Source organism: Peromyscus californicus, unplaced genomic scaffold (genome assembly GCF_007827085.1).
Source record: "Peromyscus californicus insignis strain IS unplaced genomic scaffold, ASM782708v3 Scaffold_12__1_contigs__length_115047231, whole genome shotgun sequence".
NCBI lineage: Eukaryota > Metazoa > Chordata > Mammalia > Rodentia > Cricetidae > Peromyscus > Peromyscus californicus.
In genome coordinates, this window is record NW_026294413.1 from 57,753,102 (window position 1) to 57,774,149 (window position 21,048).

Here is a 21,048-nt window from a genome sequence, read left to right on the forward strand (position 1 = left end):
AGAGATTTGGGGGCCAGATGAAATGTTTCCAGAAGTGTAGATATAATTCTAAATGGTCTTATTAAATAAGAAACACAGAGTCAAATGCAGAGTTAAAAGCCCAGACATCAGAGAGCAGTAGCCAAGAGCTAAGACCACCTTCTTACCACTAGCTGCCACTGCTGTCCTTCCCCTGAGAAAGAGACCTATTTCCTGTGTGTCTGTATTTTTATTGTTTGTTCTTTCTGTTCTGCCTTCTCATTGGCTCTAAACCCAACCATATGACTTTCTCATCACTGCCTGTCTATACAGACCTCCAGGTCTCTATGGTTGGTACTTGGATTAAAGGTGTGTGTCACCATGCTGGTTGTGTTCTTGAACACACAGACTCTGCCTGCCATGTGATCGGATTAAGGGCGTGTGCTACCACTGCCAGACTTCTGCTTAATGGCTATGACCTCTGATCCCCAGGCAACTTTATTTATTAACATACAAATAAAATCACATTTCAGCACAAATAAAATATCACCATACAGAGTGGCATCTAAGCTGAGATTTTTCAAGCAAGGAAGAGTCCTGGCAAAGGAAATGGAAAAGGAAGGGGAGGGAGTACAGAGAGCTGGTGCAGAGGGAGTAGTATGGCTGCCTGGAGGAATGGGACAGGTTCAGCAGATGGAGTAGAGTTGTGCTGTGGGGAGAAGTCCAGAAGGAAAGCAGTGTGAGCCTGGAGGCCCTTATGGGCCGTGGAGGAGCTGAGATTCCACCCTGAGTTTGCACCTGAATGGACACTTTCCATCTGAGTGCTTCCAAATGCAGTCTTAACTGAGGAGAGACTGAAAAGAGGGTGAAGAGATGGTTGGAAGGAGGCTGTTGGTGAAAACCAATCAAGGCAACATGAATTGGAACAGAGAGAGAGAGAGAGATGAGGGTAGAGAGGGAGAAGGTGGGCGAAGGTGAGAGCAATAAGGAAGAAGCAGCACTGGACTTCCGGAGGGGAGAGCAGGAGGCTCAGAAGTCGGAGAACAATAACTCTTCCGGCAGGAGGAAAAAGGTGCTGGGTTTGGAAGGATACTTCTGGGAGAAGCTAGCCTGTCTCACAGAGCCAGAGGGGGGGGGCTCAGAAGAACCTGAGGGTACTGGGTAGGGAAGAGGGTGGGGCAAGAAATGGAGGACACAGGGTAGAAACCTCTCTACCTAAATGCTATTGGTCAGATACCTGCCCCTTGGGCTGGGGACTGGGGCTCCTTCTCAGGAGGAAAAAATGGAAGAGGCAGTGGACGTAGGGCTCTAAGCACCCCATCGGGAGGGTAAGATTGAAAACTACAAAGAAGTGGCTCACAGAAGTCTAACCACTGAGTAGTCAGGCTCCCTTGACCTTTCTCCTGCCATCTTTGCCCGTGGGCATCTTTCCCCAGGAAAGTAAAACTCTTTGGGAAGGTGGCAAAGACTGGAGCCTCCAATCTGAGGTCCCACATTGTTTACAGACAGGGTCCATTCTGAAAGATGGGTCATCAGATGACGTTACCATCATGTGAACAACATGGAAACGGTGCCAGGGATGTGGCTCAGTGGTGCAGTGTGTCCTCACTGTATCCAAGGCCTAGTGTCCAATCCCCAGTGAGGGTACCAGCTGTCTTGGAGTATACACACAGCAGAAACAGGGGAGACCCTGCCTCAGTGAGGTGGAAGTGGAGCACCAACCCCTGAGAACTGTCCTCCGACATCCGCATGGGCTCTTTGGCGTGTGCATGATCTCATGCACACACGTCAGCACATGTTAAAATAAGTTTAATTTCATTTTTAAAATGGAAAGGTTACTGGGCCATGCATAACACCTAGATAATGGGTCCAGAGAAAAGGCCCTGGCCTTCTGCCCACACTGCTGCAGATACTTGCTCACCCGGGTTTCCCTACTACACTGGTTTTCTCTTCAGTGAGCCCCATTAAACCCCAGAGACTACAGTCGCACACACCTCTGGATAACTGAAATTCAACACTAGGGTAAAGGAAGAACCAGGGAGGACAAGGTTCAAGTCCCACAGAAGCCAGTTCAGATTCACCTCCTCACTCCCAGATTCCCCCGAATCCTGAGAAGCAATGGGTCTCTTTGGCCAGTTGTCTGCTGCTGGGCTCTCCTGTGTCTAGAGCTCTGAACAGGGTACTGGCTTGGTCTGGGGCCAGAAAATCCAGCTGTGCCATCTGCCTGACCCAGATGCATGAGATGTCCGGTCATAGCCAACTCTGATTCCGACATTTCAACCCTTCGCCAGATCCCATCCATTCTCCCTGTTCCTCTCCCTGTCCCCCAACCACTCTCGCCGAGCGTGGCTAGCAGATTAGCTTGAGCTGTTCTGTTCTTGGAACCCGATGTTAACATCCTTAGGTCAGTGAATTAGACAGTGGTTGACTGCAAAAAGTCAGAGAGACTTCTCTTATGTTTGAACAACTCCCCCTCACTCCCATTTCTTATATTCTTATAGGTTGGCAGCCAAGAACAATCCTCTCTTGAGGAGAAAGAATTGAAAACAGTCTTGCCTTACATTTACATAGCATGCTCTCTCTGCAGACTCTTTTGCATACATTATTTTACACGTTTGACCCACACAACCACTGTTTATATTTGTTATTGAGGACTCTGAGTTGAGACTCCGCTCTGCCTTCCTCACCAGCTTCTCCTTCTTTCTGGTAGGAGCACAAGGAAGACTGTCTGCAAAGGAAACACTACAAACACATGAAAGGGAATCTATTCTGCAGAAGGGTGCTAGGCTAAAGGAGGCACCAGGCCTGGAGCAGCGGAGGCAGAAACCTGCAGCACACACTGGCTTTAGTGACTCATGGTAACGTGTACTATAGAAAACAGCCCATCACACCCGGGCCACACAGACAAAGGCTGCTCACAGCTTTAATCAGGCTTGGATTTGCAGTGAATGGCGGTAAATGCAGAGACACTCATGGCTGCTCAAGGTAGATTAGACTAAGTAACCAAGGAGCTTGGAATAAACGATGGTTGAGTGCTTGGCCCTAAACAGGACATTTGTACCAGCTCTTCTAAGGTTCAGATGACGTCATAGAAGTGGAAGAATGTAAGAGCTGGAAGTTAGAGAGAAGAACTGTGGAATGCTGTCTTCAAGGCATGGTACAGCCATGGCAAATGGTCTCGCATCAGCCAAAGTTGCCTGCATTGGGGCTGCACAAGATTGCTATGTCAACAGTCAGTGTTAGACAGAGAGGTTCATAGCAGTCTAGCCCTCCATGCTCAGCTATTGGCTACTGATGGACTCTGTGGGAGGGACAGTCATTGTCTTCAGTTGTATACCCAATAGTGAGCCCACTGGGCTCCAATGGATAGTTCCAAACAATGTCTGTGCTCATCTAGACTCCTGGTTAAAATCAGTGGGTCAAAAACAAAACTAAAAGGCATGACTGTGGGAAAGAGACTTGTAGGGAAGAGGAGGAGAAGACAGGGGTGGCAGAGAGATGAAAGAGGGTGGGGGTGAGAGTAAGCAGAATACACTATGTAAATGTACGAATTTGTCAAAGAATAAATTTAATCAGCAAAAACAATTTTAAAAGGAGAGGAAAACTCAACACTTAGGGAAAAATGAAAATATCCATAAGCCACAAATCACAGTCATAAAATGTATAGAAGTAAATAAAAAAATGGCACCCATCTTCGGCTATGCCATCACCACCGACTTCCATTGCCACAAAGGGATTCTTTTAGAGGCAAAGGCATGATACCATCCAACATGCAGTTGGAACTCAAATTTCCCCCACATCCACACACCACATCTGGCAGGATGTCTCTGGGTTTACAGGCTGGTGCTTCCTTTTTCCCTTATAAATGCTGTTTGTTGAAGAAACCAGGCTGTTTTCCATACAGAGCTCCACATTCTGGATTAGTCTGTATGAACTGGAAAAGAAGCCGCACCTGTTACGCGTTCTACAAGGCTGACTGATGATAACATCTGAGGCTCTAGAGAGCCAGAATTTCATGGCTAAGAATCAAGTTATCTTGGACTGTCCTTAGTCTCCTGATAGCCGTTTATTGTGATTTAACATCCTTGTGGTTATTAGGTAAATCCTTTGGAATGTGTAAACAGACTCCCACCTCCTACCAACCCAAAGGCAAAGAATGCCACCAGATATCATCAGAGGCCTATAGCAGAGGTTCCCCGACAGAACTGTAACTCATCACCAACAAATGTTCCCACCAATGTATTTTTAAAATACCTTGATTTAAGGCTGGAGAGATGGCTCAGCGGTAGAAGCCAGATTCCATTCCCAGCACCTACATGGCCGCAGACAATCATCTCCAGTTCCAGGGGACCCAACGCCCCTTACAGCTTCCGCAGGCAGTGCACACATGATGCACAGATACACACGGGTCTAAATACACCCACACTCACAGAATAAAAATAAATCAATATTTTAAATGTCTTGATTTGGGGCCTACAAGATGGTTTAGTGATAAAGGTGACTGCTGCCAAGCCTGAAGACCTGAGTTCCATCTCTGAGACCCACATGCTGGAGGGAGAGAACTGACTCCTGCAAATCCTACTCTGACATGTACACACATGCATACCCACATGCTTGTAAGTAAGCAAATAAACAAATAAGAAATATTAAGACTATATACCTTAATTTATGGCTTTCCTAACAGAACACTGTTACTATAAAAACTTGATAAAACTGTCAAGAGTTGGAACGTGGTATTTGAGATAACTTGAATCTGTGTCCCTGAGCCACGGTAGGTTACTCACATTTGCTTCTAGAATAAATTCTGTTCCCTTTGAGGTGAGATTTATGTTTTTGTGTCAATAGTTGACCACATGTTTTAAATGTTATAGTGTCCCAGGTATTTCTTGTAACCTAAAAGAGCCATAAGCCCAGAACAGGTGATGCAATTCAGAGCAAAACTTCTTCATGGCGTATATACCATTAGGAGGCACATAATGTTTACTCTGATTCTGTGATGTCCATGGACACTGACAGCCATACTTAGGTTCATTGGCTTATAAAGGGTTTATGAAATGGTTGTGTGAGTATTAACATCTGCATTTAACAGCTGGGATCCCTCCAGAGAGAAGCCTTTTCCCATCACTCCAGGTAACGATTCTCTGCCGCTGTAGTTCTTGTGGGAAAAGTAGATGGAATTATCCATCCATCTCCCCACTGTTTGCTGCTGTTGTTTTACAGTTTTCAGAATAAGTTTTATCTTTACCATCCAAAGATGACCCAGAAGCTAATTTTTGTTTTTACAGTAAACTTGTGGCTTTTAACAATGTTAGTGCATGTTGGTCCATCTCACTGATTACTTATATTTGTGTGAAATCATCTCATCTCGGCTTCCTCAAACTTGTTTCTTCCTCTAAACCAATCTCCGTTGTCTTAGATAGCTCCTTTCCTTTCAGGAATGTTATTTTATTTGATTGCTTTAAAGTTACATTTTTAATTGTGTGTATATGTGTGCATAAGTGTGTGCACACGAGTGAGGCCAGAGGCATCGGACTTTCAGGTAGTTAGTTGTTGGCTACAAGATGCAGGCGCTGGGAACCAAACTCTGGCCCTCTGGAAGTACATGCTCTTAACTGCTGAGCCATCCATCTCTCCAGCCTAGGAATGACATTTTTAAGTCCCTGCATTATCTTGGCTAGCTCCTGTCCTAGTTTTTGAACCCCTGCACCTTTCCGTGATACATGGGGACCACTATCAGGGCACTGGCCGGGCCTATTACTTAGGAGGTGTCTATTCTACCTCTTAGACCCCAGGATTAGCCCAACCCATCAGAAAGAGGGGGAACGGCATTACAGGCTGGCAGAAGCCTCGGTTTTCCTCATTCCCTCTCTCACTCCACCTGCATATTGATGTGATCCTTTGTAGGAGACAAATACACCCTTCTCTCCATTCTGCCTGCTGCCCCTGCCCCCTAGTTTGCCCTAGTCCATTCTCAACAAAAGGGATGCCTTCCAACAGTCATTCAAAACCTGTATGCCAGAAAAGGAAAGAAAACTCAATTATGTCAAAATTACTGCATGTAAAAAACAATGTATGTAAACTCCAAAGACAACAGACTAGGGAAACACATTCAACTTCTATCACAGCAAAAATCTCATCATCCTATAAAGCAAAAGACCAAAAAGGAAATGGATAAAGGGATAGAAAAATAAATATCAATGACCAAAAAAAGGACGATGAGCTTAATTCTGAATAAGAGAAATGCTTGCAAAAGAGGATAATTTGGGCAGAGGTATAGCTTAGTGGTAGAGCACTTGCCTAGTGTGCATGAGGACCTGGGTTCAATCCCCGGGACCTCCCCAGGCAGTGATTTAGTAAATGTATCACAATATAACGTACTCCCCCCTTAGCTGAATAATTCCTGTCCTGGGAAATTATCCTGCAGATCCATCTGTACAAGTATGAAATGACTCTATGGAGGGTTATACACTCCAGCTTGCCAACAATTAATCCAAGTGCCCATCTAGTAGGAACTATTTTTTAAAATGGCACATGTAGAAAAGAGAATAGCAGGGCCGGTGAGATGAATCGGTGGATAAGGATGCTTGCAGCCAGATCTGATGACCTGAGTTTGATCCCCAGAACTCACATGGTGAAAAGAGAAAAGTGACTCTTGCAAGTTGTCCTCCGACCTCCACAGACGAAACGTTGTATCTGCAGGCTCACACATACACACACACACACACACACACACACACACACACACACACACACACACACAGAACAAATAAATGTAAAAAAAAGAAAATGGTATACTTGGGATTTGTTAAAGGAATGAGGATGTTCTTTGTATACTGATAAGAAAGATCTCCAGGGCATGCAATGATTAATCACAGTCTGGAAATAGCATCTATGTGTGTGGCCGACACTGGCCAGCTATTGTGCCAAGGGTTTCCTGTTTTCACCTAGGCACAGTGCAGAAATGATTCTCGGCCTCCTTTGTAATAAGGCAGGTTATTGACTGAGTTCTGACCAACGGGATGTAAATAAAAGTGACTGAATGCCCCTGATCAGAGGTGGCTAATGCCGGGATGCCTTATCCAAATGAAATCAGGGCATGTGGCAGGGGAAGGCCAGTGGCTGGCTGCATCCTTAGGTTGAATAACTAAACCACATGTGGACAACAGGAACAGCTCCCTCAATGACAAAGAAAAGCAAGGCCCAGTCATGGAATGGAATGGAATGAACTGGAGACAGTGGTGTAGTTCCCTGGTGTAGGAGAAGAAGAGGGCCAAGAGGGAGGAAGCGACGAAGCACAGAGGGAGGTGGAGAGCCTGTGAGCAGCAAGGCTCCCATGCAAATCAGCGTGCCTGGGCCTGACATGGTGCACTATTAAAAGACCCAGGAGTCCATGGGACGTGACTGAGTCTAGAGAAAATGTAAGATGAACTCGGATTTTTTTATACCAAAAAATGTTCACAGAATAACGAGGACGTATGAAAAGACTTAAACATTAGCTGGAACATTCCTACTGGTTAGATAGGGCACAATATGAATATCAAACATACTCCTAGATGAACAGCTACAGGCAATCAAGGGCTGCTGAGAGACGGAGAATCAGTCTTCCCCTGGAAGAGCACCCTGATAAGTTCTCCAGTCTCAAGTGGTCATCCTGAAATACATGGAAGTATTAGCAACACTGGATGGATCCAATAGGTTTTATATGCAGATGAGCCTACCACCTGGGTACTGGGAATCAAACCCAGGTCCTCAGCAAGAGTAGCAAGTTCCCTGGACTGCTGAGCCAGCTCTCCAACCTCTAATACATGTAATTGTTCAAACTCAGCCTGACAGAAGAGGTATGTATAGGAGAATGAGTGGGCAGAGTCAGGGCAGGGCCAGACTTCTCAATATAAAATAGGATTTTTGTTTTGAACTATGTAATAATAGCAACTATTCAAGAAATAAACCAGTTATCAGACTGCTAGAATACACTTTGACCAGATGACAAAGGGCCCTGAGAGCACAGAGGAGGGGTGATTCCCAGGCCAGGGCCAGCTAAGTTTCTATAGAGAAGGTATGTCCTTATCACTTCCTTATCACTACCCTCTTTCTGTTTGTCCATCCCGCTGAAACTTCCCCTGCTGTCCTCATCTCTAGTTACATCCCCTCAAGTCCTCCCCCAGATCCTCATGCGCTGTCTCTGCCACCAACACACAGAGGTACTCACCGTGCACCGCCGGTTGCACTGAGCACTCCACACACTTGTGGCATTGCGTGATGCACTTGTAGCCACCCTGAGACGTTCTGAGCAGCCCTTGGAGATACTTCAAACACTACCTTCTCTGCTAAGACGTCAGACAGCGGTGACAGACAGCAGTGACCTCACAAGGAGGACTCATCTCCTTCACCAAGCACTCAGGCCAGGCTGGAAGGGAACAAGTGCCTCATGAACTTTTTAACTTAATTGAACTGGATGGGGGAAAGTTCTTCTGCAAATACTAGACCAGAATGGGCAAGAAAAGGATGGATTTGAAGGAGGATGGGAGGCCTGGGACTCTTCAGACTCCATAGAAGCCTGGTTCTCAGCCTGTGGGACCTCTTCCTCCAGCCCCACTGTTTCCAGACACAAGTAGGTACAGGTCACGTTCCTGGGTCCCTTGGGATTGGGATGTGCTTCTTAGGAAAGTGTTGCAAAAGGATAGAGTTATTGACTGAGGCCACAGAAGACGTCACTGCTCATATGTAAAAGTAGCTTTTCAGCCTCAAAGGTACAGTAGGGGTGGATGTTCTCTCTCTCCTAGGACAAATCAAAATCCCAGAGAACTGTATAAAAGCAAAAAGTGTGAGTCTTTGTCTTCTTTGAGGTCAGATGTCTGTGTTCTCATAACCACAGAAACACAGAACTATTCTCTCCCTCCCTCTAAATCATCCAAGTCCAGAGTCACTTTGCAGCCTCGGAGAGAAAGAGGCGATGCTTAGCTCTGGAACGTAACACTAGAAGGCACGGCAGCCCCCCTCCCCCTCAGCAGCAATTTCCCTTTCCATGATCTGTTACCTGCCGTGAACTTCAGTCTGAAAATATTAAATGGAAAATGCAGAAATAAGCAATCTTTAAGTTGTAAATAACTTTCATCAGAGTATATTGCTATCTTTTTATTGTATTAGTGGTTGTATTACTCTTTCATTGTGTCTAGTTTATGAATTAAACATAACTGTGAGTGTGGACATATAGGAAGAAGCATATGTATGGGGTTTGACATTCTTGCCCAGGGCTCTAGAAGTCTCTCCTAGCCTAGAGTGAATTTTGATGTTTGGTATCGAGTAACTCAACTGCAGTAAAATGCTTGTGAGTGATAAGTTTGGACATATAGTTGGCTAATAAGCATTTCAGTATACCTGGCTTTTATACATTTTCAAAGACTTATTTATTTATGTATTTTATGTATATGGATGTTTTGTCTGCATGTACACACACCAGAAAAGGGCATCATATCCCATGGGACTACAGTTAAAGACAGCTGTGAACCACCACATAGGTGCTGGGAATTGAACTCAGGACCTCTGGAAGAGCAGCTTGTGCTCTTAACCATTGAGCCATCTCTCCAGCCCATAGCTGACTTTTAAATGCATAATTACCCTGCAGTTGCTGTTTCAATCTGGAAACAGGGCATGTCACATGTCTGCGCCACACCACTGAAAAGGTACCTGTTGTGGAGATGGATGAGTTCCTGTTAATAAACTCTGTCTGTTCCCGGGGGTTGGGAGGTGTGTTGGGGGAGTGAAGCCCAATAAAGGCCCTGGTCGTGCCTGTCCACAGCGCATTCCTGCTTATGGTCAGAGTGCCTCTGGGTTTCTGTGTGTTTAGTGAGGTCATGTTCTCCCTGGAGGGAGGCTGTGAGTCAGTATCAGAAGTCTCTAGCCCTCACACTGATCTGCCAGCCCCTTGTACCTCCATCCACGTCTTACTCCTTGCCATGTCCTGTCCTCATCCTGAATGCTTAGTCCCTGAAGTTGCTGTCACACAGCTGCTGTCCTTCACTTTCCCTTACAAAGTTCATTCATCCTAACCCCTTTTCACCTTTCACCCTTCTCCTTATCCAGAACAGCTGTCTCCTGTCCAACTCCTCTGCCTGTTCTTTCCATGGCGATGCTGAAAACCAGACCCTTAACTCCTCATACCTCCCCCCCCCCCCCCCCCCACCCCCCCCCCCCCCCCCCCCCCCCCCCCCCCCCCCCCCCCCCCGCCAAGGCTGAGAGTCAGACCGCCTGGGGCTGGTATTCTCTCCAACAATCCTTCTTTCTGTTCTCCAGTGGATCTTGTGTTCCTGCTTCCCAGCAGGGGGTGCCCACCTGCTCCCTCCTGTCCCTGTGCCCCTCTTCGGCAGACTGCCCACTCCTACAGCTCAGAGTCACATGTGATGTCATCTACCAGTCCCTTGAAGCTGACCATTAAGGACTCTGTTCCCATCCCTTCTCTGCAGTAGAACTGGCTCCTGGCATTGGTGAGTCCCGGCTTCCTGGCCCATGTGAAGGACACCTAGGTACTGAGAACCCGTGAAGAGACCTCTCAAGTGCTTCTGTGAAGCACAGAAGGCGTGAAAAGAAATCTGAATTTGCGCTTCTGATTTTCCAAAGGTCAATGGTGAATTCCCAGAACTCTAGAGGTGGAGAATTTGCCATCAGTCACAGTTGAACTCATGGAATCCAAAGGACCACCTTATGTATACAAGGAAGCCTTGCTTCCTTTCTTCAAGGCTGCAGGACTGGCATACCATGAAGATGCCAAAAATACTTCTTCTTCTTCTTCTTCTTCTTCTTCTTCTTCTTCTTCTTCTTCTTCTTCTTCTTCTTCTTCTTCTTCTTTTTTGGTTTATTGAGACAGGGTTTCTCTGTATAGTTTTGGTTCTGGATCTCGCTCCTCAAACTCACAGAAATCCACCTGGCTCTGCCTCCTGAATGCTGGGATTAAAGGTGTGTGCTACCAGTGCCCAGCACCAAAACTACTTCTTACCTGCACTTCAAACAAGGTATTTTAATAGCCATATGAGCAAGGAGGAAAATATCACCCAGATTAAGGCAAAATCAGGAGGATTTGCAACTGGTAGAGTGTGCCAAATAATGCTGAATGTTAGACGGATCTCTATCAGAAGGAATGTTTAGTAAAGGAAGTATCCAAGACATTCTGCATTCAATGCTTTTCCCATTTCCTAATGACAATATACACAGGGCTTTTACAGACAAGTAGATAATATATAGAGAACATTCACAGACATATAGAAAATATAGACAAGGCATTTACAGACACGTAGATGATATAGACCAGAATGTTTACAGACAAGTAGATGATGGTTATAAGTGTGATTATGGGGCTGGGGAGGTGGGTCGGCTGGTAGCATGATGACTAGAGTTTGATCTCCAGGATCCAGGTACAGTGGTTCACGTTGCAATCCCAGTGCTGGGCTAGCAGAGCCCAGGTACAGTGGTTCATGTTGCAATCCCAGTGCTGGGCTAGCAGAGCCCAGGTACAGTGGTTCATGTTGTAACCCCAGTGCTGGGCTAGCGGAGCCCAGGTACAGTGGTTCATATTACAATCCCAGGGCCAGGACAGCAGAGACAGGCAGATCCCTGAACCTTGCTGACCAGCCAGTCCACCTGAATCAGCAAGCTCCAAGCCATTGAGAGACTGTGCCACCCCCTCCCCCAAAACCCAAACAACAGAAAACCAAGGTGGATGGCACCTGAGGAGCAACAACTAAGGTTGACCTCTGGCCTGCACACTGGTGTACATACATGTGTCTGCACACATGCATGCACACACTCCACAAAGTGATATTAGAATAACTAATTGGAATTCAACTTAGCTTACTGAATTCCAACATGATGTCTTTAACAGGAAAAGTCATTAAAAACAATATTGAAAGCTGGTAGTGGTGATATAGGCCAATAATGTCAGCACTCCAGAGGTTAATGCAGGAGGAATGAGTGTTCAAGATCAGTCAAGGGGACGAAGTGAGCAGACTTTCTCATAAACAAATGCCCAATATTCAGTAGAAGTTACAGAGAAAAATGACAATAAATTTCATATGAAATTCAAAGTGGGAAGAAGCTAACCATGGGCTGTTTAGAGGAGTGCCCATGGAGTGAAAGATAAAGAAAATCAATGAAGAAAATATGACAAAAATAAGAGTTGTGGGAATGGAGGGGGGTCCAAAGGGGACTTTGAGGAGCAGGTGCTGCTCGGCTCTTGATCGGGGACTTCTGTCACTGTGGTCACTCTTTAAATGACTATATCTGTTCGATATACTCTTTTGTATATTTGTTGCTAATTTTTTAAAAGGAAACCTTTAGAGCCATACAGCACAGTGCAGGAAATACCGAATCCCAGAGCAATCCAGTCAAGTGGAGCCTTTGATTGATAATGCGAGTCAGAGTCAGGTGACCCACATCATATGCAAAAAATCATCTCTGTCATGCTCTGCCCATCTGGGGTCCTGGCTGGAGACCTTGCAGAGCTCAAGGGCTGTTCTCTCTGAGGCGTCAAGCAAACAGTTGCTGGGGACCACACTCCACAGATGATGAACCTGCTTTTCCTTTGACCGTCATATGAGATCATAACAAATGAAGGGTTTAGACGCAGCCACAAGCAGCAGCTGGCAGCTGTCTTCAAACCTTCCAAGCTATTATATGGCAGAGGAACCTAGCCAGGTCTCTGCAGTGCCAGAGGCCAAAGTAACCAGTAGTTGAAGGCACTGTGAGGCTGACCCTGGCTAAATAACGTAACTTTCTCACAAGGGAATACCTGTGGGAAGTCCTGAGCTTGTGTCCCAGGCAAGGCTCAGGACTTCTATTTAGTCCATTGCAAAGGGTGCCACAGAAGAGTGAGGCAGCTCCAATAATCCCTGAAGTTCCATCACCTCCTGTCCCTGAGACGAGACCGTGAGACTTGTACATTGTGTGCCCAAAGGAGAGACAGAAGCCAACTCCAGAACCAGAGCTTTGTTTTTAAATACAATCACAGTGTCTTCTTGATAGTAATTTGTTGTTTCTGTTGTTTTTAAATCAGAGTGGTGTTGTATTTCTGTTATTCCAATGGTAAAGTGCTCTGAGACACCACTGCTGCCCAGGAGCATAGGTCTTCCAGATGGCTGCAGGCCATCTGCAGAAGCGTGAACGTTCCTAAGGATCACCCCAAACAGAAGCGGAGGCCGCTTACTCTCTCCTGCCCTCTGCTGGCCCTTCCCTCCATCTCTTATTTCTGCAGGATGCTGACATGGCCTGAACAGGATGGCACAAATCAAGAGCTGCTATCACCAGAGATACACCTGGTGCTTTTACTGACTCTCAGAAAAAGATAAATTTTCAGAACATAAGGGCTGGGAGAAAGCTCAGTGCTCAACCTGACTAGATCCTGCTCAGAACTGAGTGGTAGTTTGTGGGCAGTGCGTGGCCCACAGCTCATGCACTATAACTTGGAGTCAACCTATAAAAATGTAGAAATTTGACCTAGAACTCTAGATATTTAATATCACATTAGTAGATGTTCACGACGTCCCAAAATGGAGAGCAAGAAGTGGTGTGTGTGTCCAACTGTAGTCCAGTTACAAGACATCGCCGTGTGGGTCTTGCCCAGAGACAGAAAAGCCAGTCATCTCCACAACCAGGTAAGGCACAATTCAAAAGAGACACACATACCACACAGAAGCAAATCCACCAACTTCCGAGGGACAGCTGCAGTTCTTCATCACTCAGGAGCCTTCAAGAACCTGTGAGTGGCCTGGGGTGGGGGTGGGGGTCCAAGTCCTTGGGAGAGGTTGACATGTCATCTACCAATGAGGCCTTACTGCACCTGTGGGCCCATCTTTGGTACGGTCTCCCGGGGAGAATGACCCTGCCTACCCCTGGGACACAGGTCGGAACTGTCCACAGTAGCCAGGTGAAGAGACAAAAGGAAAGTTAAACAGAACCAAAGATGGGTTGCAGGCCAGGTGAATCGAGGCTTCACTGGGGAGAGCAGCCTGCCCAGGTGAGTGGGCTCGCTCGTCTCAGAGACATGGGTAAGGAGCTGCCAGAAAGAACCATGGACCAGGAGCTGTGGTACCCACCATTTGTTTCTAGTAAGCTCCAAAAAACCACAGAAAGGCCTTGACAAACTTGCAGTGAGCGGGTCACCTGTTCTTGGTGGCCACCGGTACCCAGACAGCCTTTCCCCCTTTTGTACAGTCCCTGCTCTCCACCCCCTCTGGGATTATTCCATAGCTGACCCTCTTAGAGCTGGCTGCTGGAGAAGAAACAGAGTAAAAGTTGGCCGGAGACCTCAAGTACATAGAAGGTTGTTTTGGCTATATATATATGGAAGTTTTGGCTAAAACGAGACCAAGAGTCATATTTTAAAATGAAGCTGTTTTTAGGTGGAATGTGATTGGAACACCGCGGAATTTGGTCCTGTTCCGAAGATGTCGTGAAAGTGTGGGGTAGAGAAATTCCGTTGAGGAAAGTGATTGGGAGGAAAAGCCACGGCCTTTGGCCTGTGAAGTTCAGCTCCTTCAGTGCAGCTCACTGGCTTATTCTGTAAACTCAGCTTCCCTGTGACAGCATATACCGGAACTGACGTGCTGCTGCATCTTCAGAATGGCTTTAATCAAGCCAAGTCACCTTGCCTGCTGCCTTCCTTACCCGTGGCGCCTGCCCTGTATGGCACTGGAATTTATAAGTCTCTGCATTGGTCTTGTTCATCTTTCCAGTGAACAAATCATGGCCCAGAAGAGAGACATGTCATTCATAACGTCACGCAGATTAAAAGGGTTCTACCCTGAAGTCCAGGTGTGCAAATACTGCTTGGCTCTTTTCCCCAGCTCCTCTCCCACACCACTGGTTTCCTCTGATGGGGTGAGATGACAGGCCCCATCTGGTTAAGGGAGCAAGCTAAGTGTGGGGAAAGAATCAAAGACAATAGGGAACTGGTCTAGAATTGCCCAAGGCTAGTCCTGGTCCTACCTAAACTTGCTTCCTCTTCACCCTTTACCCTCCATCAGAGGACAGAAATGGCTCTCTCATTCTCTATGGGCCATTTTCGGAGCTCAGGGATGTGTGTGTGTGTGTGTGTGTGTGTGTGTGTGTGTGTGTGTGTGTGTGTGTGTGCACGCGCATGCGCGCACAGGCATGTGCCACATCATGTATGTGGAGGTCAGAAGACAGCTGTTAGGAGCTGAGGCATCGTCCGTCCACCTTGCTTTGAGACAGGGTCTCTCTTGCTGTTTCTGCTATCCTGTACTTTAGGCTAGCAGACTATGAGTTTCCTGTCTCCACCTCTCATCTCACGGTAGGAGCACAGGGATTTCGAATGCCTGTTACTGTATCCAGCTTTGGCTTTTTTTGTTTTTCTCCTGTTGTTTTACACGTGTTCTGGATATAAACTAATTGCACCAGGCTTGTGTGTCGAGTGCCTTTGCTCCAGGGGTTGTAGGACGGGGTAGATGTGAAGGAAACACAATACTAACTTTGTAGAATTCTTCCGTTTTCCAGCCTTCAGTATTAACATCTAATCAGCAGGTCTGAGAACCAGAGAAAGCTACATGACCTTCCAGGATGAACAATTATCTCCCATGGCTGGTCATAAATGTAGAAAATGCTGAGTTGGTACCAGTCAGAGCATGCCAATGGCAAGGTCCTGTTCTGTGTATTGTGTGGTCAGGATGCAATGCAATCACAACACGGTGGTAAAAAGCCCAGAGCTCCTCTAACAGCTGATGCAGCTGTGAAATCAGAGAGGCAAAAAGTAGCCCACAGAAGACAAGAGGTACACGTAATTCAGTGTACATATATCTCAATGTCAAGCTGTGTACTAAGGAGCCTCCACCCCTAGCTGAAGAGTTACTGACAGTTGGTGGTTGCTTGGAGAGGGTGAGTGACTTTTCTTTCTGAGTGTGGTCCCTTGTAGCTTAACCATGTTCCTGCAGATGGACCCACTCACACCCAAGCATATACGGGCAACACTAGTTGGACTCAGTGAGCTATTTAAAAAAAAGGGACATGAAGTTGGGAAGTGGACATGGGAGGGGATCTGGGAAGAATTAGAAAGAGAAGCAGAGGGTGGATATGACTGAAATAAATTGTATGCTTGTATGAAATCCTCAGAGTTACATTAAAGTGTGTATTTGTCTGTTTGTTTGTTCTTCAAGACAGGGTTTCTCTGTGTAGCCTTGGCTGTCCTGGAACTCACTCTGTAGACTAGACTGGCCTCGAACTCAGAGATCCACCTGCCTCTGCCTCCCAAGTACTGGGGTTAAAGGTGTGCACCACCACAGCACAGCAAAAGTGTATATTTAAAAGAGAATTCAAATACTTGTTTTTGAATGGCTGAGAGAAAATTACCTGCCTCTCTCTCTCTCTAAACACTAAGTAACACTACAGTGTGTGCTGTGATGAAACTTAGAACCAACAGAATACCAACCAAGAGCCCTCTGGTCACTAGGGAAACCATTGCAGGAAGCCTTCACATTTGTGGCTTCATTTTACCTACTGTGGTCTGTCCTCTCCAGGCTCACATGCTGGAAGCTTGGTCCATGAAGTACAGAGCTACATGACTGCGAAGCGACTCCACCATCATGGACTGATGGGTCTCACAGGAATCAGTTCCCACATGGGTGGGTTGTCATAGAGCCTGCCCTCCCCTACACCCCGTCCCTGGTCCTTTCTGAATGCAGCCATTTCCCTTGCCTTTTCTCTGTGATGTGACAGTCAAGAGGGCCCTCACGAGGATGCTAGAACCATGGCATCTGGACAAGCCAGCCACGAGAATCACAAACCAAGTAAATTGTTTGCACATAAATTGCCCAGCTTCGAGTTATATTATAACAGCACAGCACAGATTAACATTACCAGTCCAAACATCAGGCAGACCAGTAAGAATTTGGGGTAGACAGGGAGTCAAACTGCATGTTAGTGCTTAAATATCATGGGCTTCTAGATTCCGGTTCTGGGTGATATTCTTTGATTTGCTCTCTCCCCCTGCTCAGGTCCAGTAGTGACTAAAAGGTATCGCTTGCCACATGTTGTACAAGAATCCCCTCCTGACTCTCCTAAAGGCACTATGCATGTCCCATGACAGAGACTGAGCCCGGGAGGGCAAACATGGAGAAAGCTGCCAGCACACACGGCTCTACTCAAATGACAAGGCTGTGCTGTGTTTTACAGACCACCCCTCCAAAACAGTGGCCATGGCTGACTGTCTCACAACTAAAATAACAGGACGTACATGGAACCTTGCCCATGCTGGGCTCCTGTGTGCCTTGCAGGGAAGAGCGCCCACAAAGCACAGCTTTAGAAAACTGGCGGGGGCAAAACCTGGAGGAAGGTGGGTGGAGACTGACATTTGGTCTGGAATTGGAGCTTCTAACTTTATTATGTTTGATTGTAGCTTGCTATTTTATGTTCTACTTGAAAACTGAAAGGTCACCCATCCACTCTAATATGGCCATTTTCAATTTGGGGATGTTATCCACACGCTGAGCTTCAAAGAACAAGCTGACTTTTCAGTGTCATGACCAGAGAGACAAGCTGGAAGGTTGCTCTCATTCTCCAACTTGTCACCCTGCTCAGTTTTCCCCATAAACAGTCGCAGCTCAGAAAAACAAGAGCACACACACACACACACAAAAGGGTGGCACAGCTTCCTGTTAAGCTGGAGGCTGAAGCAGAGTCCTGTTTTCTGTGTAGCTTCACAATACTTTTTCCTGGGGGTGGGGAAACAGGATCACTGACTAGGAACAACTAAAAGGCTCCGTAGTATCTACGCTTCCAGAAAGAGTTTAAACAAGAGAGCATAAAAAGATCCAGGATGGGTTCAGCTAAAGCCTGCACCTGCTCTGCTGATGTCAGAGCTTAGCCGATTTGTTCCAACATAAGCACCGTGTCAAAAGCTGCCTTGCCTAGGCATCCTGGCCTCACAGCAAAAGCTAAGAAATGAGAGAGCTGTAACTACCCAAATGTGACCACAGACGTTTGTGAAGTTCATTAGTGATAAGGTGGGCCTCCTCTGCACAGAGAGTGAGCCAGGAAACTGGAAATAGATGGCAGGGCATGTGCACACACACACACGCACACACACATACACACACACACACACACGCACGCACACACGCACACGCACGCACGCACGCACACGTACACACGCACATACACACCACACAGATCTGATCAAAGGCACAGCTCATAAGCATACAAAAGCCTGGAACTTCTCTATCAAACACTTAGGACACATGCCAACAGCAAGAAAGACGGCCTGGATGACGGCAGTCTGATTCGCGAACTATGTCCTTACAAGAATACTTCTCTGCTTTTCCCAGAGACCAAGTGAACTGGAAAAACATAAAATAGGGTGAAGAGGCAGGGGACAGTTGGCACAGAAGAGCTAAAGGAGTGAAAGCCAGACATTCAACTCGGAGAACTCAGGAGAGGTCCAGATATGTAAGTGTAGTTTTGACCGACTTAGAATCCAGACCCCAGCCACCGGACATCTTCTTCCAAAGCTCCCCCTATGTGTGTTCAAGGCTCTGCAGATACAGAGGAGACACAGGAGATGGTGGCAGCAAAGCCTCCCATGACGTGTCCACAGCCAAGAACTAATGGAGTCGAAGCATTAAAGGCATGTCTACGGGGACTTGGCAGGAGGGCTGCAGGACTGGGCAGCCCTGCCACCTGTTCACACTTGTTCTGCTCAGATCTGAGAAAAGGAGGTCACCCTTGCAGGCCCCACAGCAGAGCCTGAGCGGGGTGGGGCTGTGGTCTAGTGCCTACCTCAAATGCACGAGACCTTGAGTTCACAGAAGGAACCTATGATAATTGAATTTTTTACAGCAATTAGCCTCAAACTGGCTTGGAGGTGGGGCTGCTCTTAAAAAACAAAACAAAACAAAACAAAAAAACAAGTTCTAAGAATTCATATATCAATGTCTTTTCTGATAAAAATGATACTTTATTATAATTTTTTAAAATCACAGAACTCCAGTCTAAATATCACACACACATACATACATACATACACCCTCTGGTGCTGGCTTCCATACCCCCTCAAATTTGGCTAATGAGTAATGTATGCCTCAGGGAATTTTCCAGTTCAACTCATACTCAACTTGAAGTACTAGGCATCATAGGTCTTCTGGGTTTGCCCATACTTCAGTGATGACAGCTGGTACATTTGCTGAAGAAATCATTTCTGCTGGCTCAGCACCCTAGAGCTGTGGGCACTGTGTGGTGGTATGCGAAAATATGGATCTGCAGGCCACTTCCCAGCAGGCTTTGCCCTCTCTTCTCTCTCATTGTTTTGCTGTGTCTCTACAGGGGTTCCCTTAAACACTGCAATAAAAGTGTGTCTCCTGGACAGCAGGTGGCTCGGACCAGTACCAGTGCTCTGTGTGAAGTCACCGAGCCTATAACTCTGGGGTTACAATTCAAAATAAATATTATTTCAAAGTAAGGAAACAGATGACTTGCTGACTAAGAAAATGCTTGATTCTTTTGAAAACTCACAACCACTGTGGACTTTTGTTTCATGATATAGTCAAGACAAAAATGAGGCAGTGTCACTCCCACTACTGGCAGAGCGCCCCTCCCTGTCTCCCTCCACACCGAGAAGTGACTTCAGAGCCTAGTTGTCACATCTGTGGCTTGGGTCACTTGTAGTTCAGGTTAACAAGTTCCTAAACTTGGTTAAGATCAACTGTGTAACCACGATGCTAAGACAAGGGCCCTCACCTTAAGGATGAGAACATGACCCTTGGAAGAAGCTAAGGGCTGGGCTAGCTACCCTGAAACCAACAAGAGAGAACTTCTCAATATTGAAACCCAAGTCTGAAGTACTACCACTGTCTTCAAAACTCACAGACCCTTCTTCCAATCAGGAAATCGTCATCAGGGGCCCTGGCCCGAGTAACCCACCGGCAGTCTTATGAGAAGCAGAGATATTTCAGAAATAGGAAACGCATTTTGTGATGATGTCTGTTTCCAGGACAGACCACAGCCACAGAAACACTTTCCAGAGTTGGTCTGCTCAAACGTCTACCTCAGGAACAGAGGCAGCCAGCCTTCATGAGGTTCTGACATATGTTCTGTCAAAAATAGTTTTCTTTTCCTAGAGTTATAAGTTGTCTTCAAGTTCAACTATATTACACATCTGTTCATCAGCAAAAAAATGACTTAAAAAAAACAAAAAGCTCCAAAATGAGTGATGTCTATGTAGAATGAAGGTAGAATTTTGGTTGGTTGGTTTCTATAATTCAGAACATAGATGAAATCAAAAGATCTGTAATGGTCTGCACATTCATGTCTTCCCAGGGTCCTTTGCTCAGCTCACATGAACTCATCCGAATCGTTACCATCCTGTAGTGGACAAAAAAGTCAAAGTATGAAGGCCTTGAGAACAGTCAGTCTGTACTTAACGTCTATTACCATGCTAACCCACGACCCCTCTTCTTATTCCTTATCTCGGGGTTTAGGAAGCTAGCAGGAAGATGACCAAATTCACCACGGCTCTGTGTCATTAGCTCTTAGAACGAGCAGGGAGAGTAGCCATAGCCTCCAAGGTGCCAGTCACTGCAACTTCCAAGTTCCAACAGAAAGCTCACCCCAACTCAGCGGGTGTGAGGAGAGCGGCTACAAGTAAAGGCAACTTTGCAGAGGGTAGTAAATAGCTAATCATTTCGCATGAATTCTCAACTTTAAGAAGTGAGTAACTGAGGTGAGGGCTATAGAACCCGTGTCCCTGGAGCGACTTAACAGCTCATGTCATGTCAGATACCTTAAAACACACACAATTTTAGAAAAAGACCAATCCTCAACAAGCACATTAATGAACAATATCTTGATTCCTTGTGCCAACAACACTGCCATATGCAAAAATTTGTGTGCTAAACCCCAGTATTTTGAACCTCATGATTTTCATAGATTTCTGATTTCAAATGATAGGTGACTACTTTTCCTCCTTTTTAGTAGGTAAAGTCCTTGAGTCAAACAAAGGCTAGTAATCAAGCTAGCCAGTTTGGTTCTTACAAACAACAGAGCCCGGGTAAAGGGGCAATCTTCCTGCATGACTGGTAAGTCCCACAGGCCACA

The 21,048-nt window shown here is 46.2% G+C and overlaps 1 protein-coding gene and 1 non-coding gene across 2 annotated transcripts in view; one reads left to right on the top strand and one right to left on the bottom strand.

The window, feature by feature from the left end:
* Positions 1–6,225: 6,225 nt before the first annotated feature.
* Positions 6,226–6,297, top strand: Trnat-agu (transfer RNA threonine (anticodon AGU)). The gene has a single exon. It is a non-coding gene; the product is annotated as a tRNA-Thr (tRNA).
* A 12,593-nt stretch (positions 6,298–18,890) lies between these two features.
* Ccdc25 (coiled-coil domain containing 25) overlaps positions 18,891–21,048 on the bottom strand; it is a 29,567-nt gene continuing 27,409 nt past the window's right edge. The window contains exon 9 of the mRNA XM_052732907.1: positions 18,891–20,316. Coding sequence (XP_052588867.1) covers positions 20,287–20,316 — 30 coding nt within the window. The 3' untranslated portion in view covers positions 18,891–20,286. The remainder of the gene's footprint in view (positions 20,317–21,048) is intronic.